Source organism: Sorghum bicolor, chromosome 4, assembly GCF_000003195.3.
Source record: "Sorghum bicolor cultivar BTx623 chromosome 4, Sorghum_bicolor_NCBIv3, whole genome shotgun sequence".
Taxonomy (NCBI): domain Eukaryota; kingdom Viridiplantae; phylum Streptophyta; class Magnoliopsida; order Poales; family Poaceae; genus Sorghum; species Sorghum bicolor.
In genome coordinates, this window is record NC_012873.2 from 64231246 (window position 1) to 64239944 (window position 8699).

An 8699-nucleotide genomic window follows, 5' to 3' on the forward strand; every position below is an offset into this window, starting at 1 on the left:
TGTTTTGGGAAAACAGGTTTATGTTAGTGCATAAAGCATGAAGATGAAGGAGTGTCCTCAAACATGGATAAAGAAGTAAGATGAGAGAGACATGTCATGTCATGCTAGGCTAGCATATGGTTGATGACAAGGCGATAAAGAACTTGAGATTGAAGGAAATCAATTAAGAAGTGAAATGAAGCAATGAGGGACTAAAGATCATCTAGATTTGTGGAAGAGTCAAGTATTGCAAGCGAAGACCCAATGGCCCCTCTCTATCCTTCATGTGTTTCCATTCTCTCTCTCTCTCTCCATTCACGTGACTTCTGTCTCCCTCCACCCTCGGCGCAGCGGCTCTCGGGTGTCAAGCTTAGCTGCAGGCGCTAGCAGCGCTAGTTGTCACAAAGGTTTTTAAAACTTTTTTCAATTATCACTGCCAGCTGCAAACCAATGGTGATAATCTTCAATTTCACCATCCACTTTAATCATCACTCTGCAAAAATTGATGGAGATGGGGCTATCCAACCAGTGGTGTTGATGCTTATGTACTAGTGATCCTTGTCTTTAAAACTCTGCGATAGAATATATATGCTAGTTAGGATGCAAATGGGTATCCATGGATAATTGTAACTTATCACCTTACTAGTATATTACCCGTGCTAACGCTACGATAATATTTAGAAAAAAAATTATAAAACTAAAATAAATCATAAAATTAAAAAACAAACCTACCCCACTAACAAAAAAAGTCTATATAAAAATTACGGTACTTCATTTGGGAACATATATTTGGTTTTAACAAATGCTATGTAGAAAAGTTACCAAATATAAGGTACAAATATACAGCAAAGCTCACTCAAGTACAATAAATTTTTTTTTACAGATTTCGCTACCTCAAACTTACACGTCACCAAATACAGAGTTAAAATCGATTTAGTGATACAAACCGTGGTCCTGAAACATAACAGGATTTGCATTTGTTTTTTGTAAGGATTTCAACAGAAGTAAAACTCCATTCCAAAGACCTTGCCAATTTCCACAACTTTCCCCCAAATATAGTCTAGTGTCCTCGCTACATCTCCATTCTGATTTGAATACCCTCATTTCGCGTTATTGTTTGGCAAACACATGTAAAGCTCTTCTCCCCAGTCCACTCCCAACATCTCCAGAATGTATAAACCATTACGAAGTAAAATAAGAGTTGTCTGTCTATGATAGATGTGGGGCAATAATCATATAGGTTGATAAAGACAAAGATGTTCCCATTGAATTAAGTTTGGATGTTGCAGAGAAAAAAAGTTCTGCTTAGAGCTATACTTAGAAAAACCAGGGTCACCAAGCGCGGTGGTGGTGTGCCATTCCTTCCGGCTACACGCACTCCAGCAACCCTAGATTTTCCTTGGAAACGCAGCAGCAAGAAACATCAAACACACATCGATCGGCGCCTTTGCGCGTTCGTCGTGCATGCGATCCATGGGTCGTCGTCGCCTCGGCACCGCGGCGCTCGTGGCCCTCGTCGCGGCCTGCCTCCTGTACTGCGGCGCGGCGGCCGCCGGCGCCGGGCCGATGACGACGGACCTCGGCGGGGCGCCGCTGCTGCGGGCGGCGCCGTGCGACAGGACGCTGGGGCAGTGCGCGGTGGGGAGCGAGGAGGAGCAGGAGGTGGGCGGTGGCGGCGACGCGCTCCTGCGGCGGGCGCTGGCGGCGCGACAGCCGACCAACCGGTACATCAGCTTGTGCAGGTCGCCCACCTCCATCGCCGCCCCGCCGATGGAGGGCAGCCCGACGCGGTCCTCCACGGTCGGGGTTGGTTTTCTGCGATACAGAGTTGCGATACAGATACGGAGTTACGGAGATGATGCGCGAGGCTGAGGACGGAGAGTAGGGCGAAGAGTAGAGATGTAAGGTCGTGATCATACTTTTAATCTGGGCCGTTTAATCTGTATGACATGTGCTGTAAGTCGTTGATCTTGTAGGTGGGATTTGCTTGGAGAAGATTTCAATTATAATAGAGATAATCTGGGCCGTTTAATCTGTATGACATGTGTTGTAAGTCGTTGATCTTGTAGGTGGGATTTGCTTGGAGAAGATTTCAATTGTAGTAGAGATTATTAGTTCATTTAATTTCCTTATTAATCTATATACCTTAAATTTGAATTAATTGAACTAAATAAGTTTTGGATTGACCCTAGTGGCATCACCTCTCCTCTTATACGTAAGGTTCATGTGTACCACTAATAATGTTTACTCAATTGATCTACGAACATATTAGGACACAAGAATATACTACAAAATCCTTTCGTAATTGATATCTTGATATATTGATCATCTTTCATCTCTGGTTAGTCACATCCCATAATTATATCCATACGAACAGGGAGAAGAGAAGCCCCACACATCCGATACGAGGGCCGCATACGACCACACCGCCTGCACACACAGTGCACATAGAAGTGCGAGAGCAAGTGAGCGGGAAGGAATGGAGGAGAAGAGCTAGAAAATGTTAAGCAACGACGTTATTCTGGATCTCTGATCCGATTCCCTTTCCTCCCGCAGCAGATGAGACGTGAGGAAGTTGTAGATGATCTCCCGTATCCCTTTCCAATAGCACACCAGACGAACACAAAGGAGAGCAAATATTGTGGAACTCGTATCTCTTATTCATTATAGATAGGTACAGGTTCCTTTATATAGTCTTAACCCTTCAGGGGTATATTTGGTATGAGCCCACAATTATGTTAGGGTTATTGTTTCCTAACACTCCCCCTTGGGCGAATACCGCGATCAACTCATGTCTCATTAAAACTCCTAAAAACCCAGTGGGAAAAATACGGAGAAAGAGTACATTGTGCCGCTAGATGTATTACACTTGTTGCCTCATTAAAAACTATTATGAGAAAACTTCTGGAAAACTCATTTATGGAAAAAAGAGTACAACAGTTGTCTTCAGGACATTTTATAATCTTCGAGATTATAAATTTCAGGATCTTCTGGACCGAGTAAATAAGGGCAATTTAAGGGCGATCTCCCCCTGACCTCTGTAGGTCTCTCAGTCGTCTTAGACCAATATCATGGATACATTTTCTGAATGTAGTAGATGGTAAAGACTTAGTAAACAAATCCGCTAGATTGTCACATGACTGGACTTTCAAGATATTCACCTCACCCTGCTTCTGGAGTTCGTGAGTATAGAAAAATTTTGGAGATATATGCTTAGTCATATTATTCTTAATATAGCCCGTTTCAATTTGTGCAACACATGCTGCATTATCCTCATAGATAATAGTGGGGGTATCAATGGTACTAAGACCACATGACTTCTGGATATGGTTAGTCATCCGTCGTAGCCAAGCACATTCACGTGCGGCTTCATATAGCGCAATAATCTCTGAGTGGTTTGTAGACGTTGCTACCAAGGTTTGTTTGCAAGATGTCCAGGATATAGCCGTACCACCACAGAGAAACACGAAACCAGTTTGAGATCTTGCATTATGCGGATCAGACAGATATCCAGCATCTGCATAGCCAACCAATCTTAGGTCATTATTCTTCGGGAAATATAGGCCAAGATCTTGGGTGCCATTCAAGTATCTAAGTATTGTCTTAACGCCTACCCAATGTCTTCTGGTTGGGTTTGCACTATGGCGAGCTAGCAAATTCACTGCGAATGCAATATCAGGCCTAGTGCAATTCGCGAGGTACATCAGTGCTCCAACAGCACTTAAATAGGGAACTTCAGGTCCTAAAGGTTTCTCATCATCACTTCTCGGTCTAAATGGGTCTTTGTCCACCTCAAGTGATCTGACAACCATCGGGGTGTTTACAGGATGAGCCTTTGACATATTAAATCTTTCTAAAACCTTTTTCGCGTAGGTAGATTGGTGTACAAAAATTCCTCCAGGGAGATGCTCGATCTGCAGGCCCAAGCAAAACTTAGTTCTACCTAAGTCTTTCATTTCAAACTCCGCCTTGAGGTAGGCGCTTGCCTCCTCGATATCATCTTTATAGCCTATGATATTTAAGTCATCAACATAGACTGAGATAATACAAAAACCCTTCTGAGATTTTCTAATAAAGACACAGGGAGAATCGGTGTCATTAACATATCCCTTCTTCAGGAGGAAATCACTTAGCCGATTGTACCACATCCGGCCAGACTGTTTAAGTCCATACAGTGCCCTCTGCAACTTAACACTGTACATGTTGCGATTTGTTTTAGAATCCGGAATTTTCAATCCATCTGGGACTTTCATATATATATCCGAATCTAGTGACCCATACAGATATGCAGTCACCACGTCCATCATCTGCATTTTCAAGTTTAAGCCTGCTACCATAGATATTAAATATCGGAACGTTATGCCACTCATAACTGGAGAATATGTTTCATCATAATCTATGCCGGGTCTCTGCGTGAACCCTTGTGCTACAAGCCTCGCTTTATATCTCACCACCACATTGTTCTCATCTCTCTTTCGAACAAACACCCATTTGTATCCTATGGGGAATACTTTGGGGGGCGTGCGGGCGACAGGCCCGAATACTTGCCTCTTAGAAAGCGAGCGCAATTCCGTCTCTATTGCTTCTTTCCATTTGACCCAATCTGAGCGCTTCCGGCACTCTGCCATGGACTTTGGTTCAGGATCCTCATTAATCACTTCTGCGATCTTAGAGACGAAATTAATGTCGACATCTGTATTCTTTCTGTTATATAATTCTCCAGATTCAACATAATTTATGGCAATTTCTTCAATTGAATCATCTAGCTCGTCATGATTTCCCAAATTACTCGAGCTTATTTGTTCCGTTGTCCTCGTGCTATTATTTTTATTTATGTGCACATTTGCACTTGGACTTTCATCTTCAGGATGTGTCGCTGCTGGGACGACTGAAAGGGAGTGTAATGCATTCTCTCTAGGAACTTGCCTTTGCGGGCGTCCCCGCTTGCCTCGTGCGGAGTCATCCGGATCTCTCCCCCTTTTCCTAGGATTGGGGATTTGGGTAGAGTTCATGCCCTCCAGGGGTATCTCCACTCTCTCCGGTGCATTAGCCGCTGGAATATACGATTTTGACACTCCTCTTATATCAGTAAATGCATCTGGTAGATTATTCGCTAATTGTTGCAGGTTTATTATTCTTTGAACTTCAAGTTCAGTATCTTTAGTGCGTGGATCAAGTGATTGAATGCTGCTGGCCGTCCAATCTATTTCTCGGCATTCTTTATTATTAAGGTATAATCCTCCTCCTAATGCCGGGAAATGCTCTTCATCGAAGATGCTATCAGCGTACCGAGCCGTAAACAAATCTCCAGTTTTAGGCTCTAAATACTTGATTATGGACGGAGAGTCATAACCTACATATATCCCCAACTTCCGGTGAGGTCCCATAGTCGTACGCTGGGGTGGTGATATCGGCACATATACAGCACAGCCGAATTTTCGCAGATGAGAAATCATTGGTTGTTGACCACGCGCTAATTGATGGGGAGAAGCAGAGTGAGATGCAGATGGTCTATACAGGATTAAGGCAGCAGCGTGCAGCACTGCGTGTCCCCAACAACTGGTGGGAAGTCTGCTATCTTGTAGAAGTGGTCTGGCAATTAATTTTATTCTTTTTATTAAAGATTCAGCAAGCCCGTTTTGTGTATGCACATGGGGCACAGAATGCTCTACGTTTATGCCCAAAGCAAGACAATAATCATTAAATGCTTTTGAGGTGAACTCTCCAGCATTATCCATCCTGATTGATTTTATGCGGTTCTCCGGGAAGCTAGCACGCAATCGGATGATTTGGGCAATAAGTTTTGCAAAAGCATGGTTCCGCGTAGACAACAGGCATACGTGGCTCCACCGAGTAGAAGCATCTATAAGCACCATAAAGTATCTAAAGGGACCCGACAAGGGGTGAATCGGACCACATATGTCACCTTGAATTCTCTCTAGAAAGCCTAGGGACTCGACACTTAACTTCAGGTAAGAGGGCTTAGTTATTAATTTTCCTTTAGCACAAGACACACATAGAAATTCTTTAGGAATTTGTGTGGTTTTAATGCCATGACCAGCAGATCCTTTTATGATGTTCCGCATCATTCTTAATCTAGGGTGTCCGAGTCTTTCATGCCAGATCGTAAAAGACTCAGGATTCTTAAATATAGTAGACATCGCAACATATTCTCGGGGTGGTTTAATTTTTGTGTAGTAAATTCCAGAGGAGGTGCCCAGCGCTTTCTCTACCACTTTTGTCCCACATTCGTCTGCTGCCGTGATATAAAGATATTCAGCATCATTTTCGCTAGCAGTTGTAATATGATAGCCACTACGGTGTATATCTTTGAATGTGAGGAGAGTACGTACAGCTCCCGGGTACAAAAATGCTTCTTCTATGAAGATGCTAGTATTATTAGGGAGTACGACCACGGCTCGACCGGAGCCTACAATATGGCCGTTGCGACCAACAATCGTGGTAATATTTTCAGTTTTTTTCTGCAATGTCTGAAAATATTTTGTCTCTCGAAGTATTGTATTTGTGGCAGCGCTATCAACCAGGCAAAATTCTTCTCCAGCCTCCATAGAATGTACGACTCTTGTTCGTCGTTGATGAGTAGCAGTAGAGCGTGCTGATAACGTGTTAAGCAACGACGTTATTCTGGATCCCTGATCCGATTCCCTTTCCTCCCGCAGCAGATGAGACGTGAGGATGCTACAACGGTATAATTATCTGTCCGCTTGCAGAACCCATTTAGTTTATAATTATATTCATATTTGTTATTCTTTATCTCTACAGTAGAACATGTGAATCTATATTAAATTTCTAGCAATATAATTAGATATGACAATCTACTTTATGCTTAGAAATGTTGGAGTGGTTTATTGCTATTTGACAAGTTAATTAAATACCGTGTATTTCTGATGTTGTTATTTATTAAGAGTAGGATTTATCTTTATTTTTAGTGATGACGATAGTAAATGTCAACACCACCGCGGCCCTTGCCCATGCCCGGAGGATACCTGGCGCGTGGATCCATGGTCGCGAGGAGGATTCAGATCTTCTCAGAATCAGCTGGAGGATGCAGGATCGATGGAGGATTTGCAGATCGGATCGGGAAAAGGATTTGTGAGATGGAGTCTAGAAGATTGACTCCTGGATCAGGACCGATTTCGAAACCCTTTTTGCCCTTCTGGCAGGGTTCGAGGGTGGGGGGAGGAGCGACGGAAGGGTAGCATCGCCAGATCGTCGGAACCTTAGGGCAACGGTGGGTTAGGATTAGTGGAGGAGCAATTACGATAATGGCCCTGGAAACTTTCTCGTAAGGATGATGATGGCTCTTCAAATAGATAGACGAAGTTTTTCTCTTATGTAATTAAAAAATAAACTAAATTGACATCTTTTTTCCTCATTTTTTATTTAGTTCATTTAACTATACTAAAAAAGAACTGCGGATACCCGTTTGGAGCATCGTCTTCATTCTTAGTTCCTCAGTGTAGACGCAGACAAGATGCCCAATGTCATCTTATTAAATAAAAGGTCAAAGTGATCGTTCGTCCTTTAAAGTTTATTTATTTTACTTAATTTGTTATTACTCTCCCAATCTAAAAAAATACATGCAACTATAAAATTCGTATTGGTCAATTTAAGTTTGATCAAATTTATAATGAATAGGATTAATATTTATGCATTTGATAAAGTTTACTGTGAAAATATATGTCATAATTAATTTAATGGTATTTATTTTGGATCATAAATATTAATATATTTTTATAAACTTTATTATACAAAGTTCAAATTGTTTGACTCCGAAAAAATAAAAATTGCATCCGGGAAAAAAACACGGTAGTTTTAAGACTTTACATATTAGGCCTCCTCTTAAACCACTACCTTTATTTATTAAAAATGAACTATACTAACTAAAGGAATAACTCCTCATTGAAAAAAAATGCAGAGACATGTATAACCCACACTCAAGCTCTTATGTGCCTAATTTATATTCAAGAGCCAAAACATCAAGTTTTTGAATATTTTTTTTTAATCTAGAACATCCCGTCCTAAAATAAATACACATCTCGCTAATTGAGGAATTTATTTTAAAAAAAATTGACAAAATATATTTAAAAATGTACTGATATTTGTGATATGTAATGAGTATCATTAGATTAGCTAGGGAATATACTTTCACAATAAACATATTTAGAAATACAAATGTTGATATTATTTTTTCTATACTTAGTCAAATTTTAAAAGAGTTCGAATCTCAATAACTAATGTGTGCATTTATTTTGGGACAGACAGACATTTTAGTTCTTATAAACTTTAATTTTAGGTTTAGTTTCATTTGTGAACTATCAAAATGATCATTTTAATCCTTGAACTTTTTTATCGGCTTGTTCTCGCTCCTCATCTTACATGGCACACTCTGTTTTTGTGTCTCTCAGCTCTAGGATCGCTCCTCATGGTATGTGTCACTCATGTTTACTTTTCTTGAGACACTAAAGCAAATAATGGAGGTGTTGCGGCTCAAAGGTCTTCTCCGCTATAACAATCATTCGTTCGCAACCCTTTGCCACCCATCAGTCTCATGCACCCCGATTATGTGCAAATTGTAGGTCTTGCCGCTTTGACTTAGTTTTTGAACACACATCGTTGTGTATGCCACCTATAGTCAACAAACCTAGTTTGGGACCTACGTGTATTCCAACCGCTCCTAACTCGCAACACATCTGATG

At 41.2% G+C, this 8699-nt stretch overlaps 1 protein-coding gene across 1 annotated transcript; it reads left to right on the plus strand.

Moving 5' to 3' along the window:
- LOC110434853 lies at positions 1116–1851 on the plus strand. Its single transcript, XM_021459610.1, has one exon. It carries the CDS (start codon positions 1444–1446, stop codon positions 1849–1851), a length of 408 nt encoding a protein of 135 aa, XP_021315285.1. The 5' UTR covers positions 1116–1443.

Excerpts from the sequence above, each read along its gene's own strand:
- LOC110434853 (XM_021459610.1), top strand. The coding sequence starts at position 1,444 with ATGCGATCCATGGGTCGTCGTCGCCTCGGCACCGCGGCGCTCGTGGCC.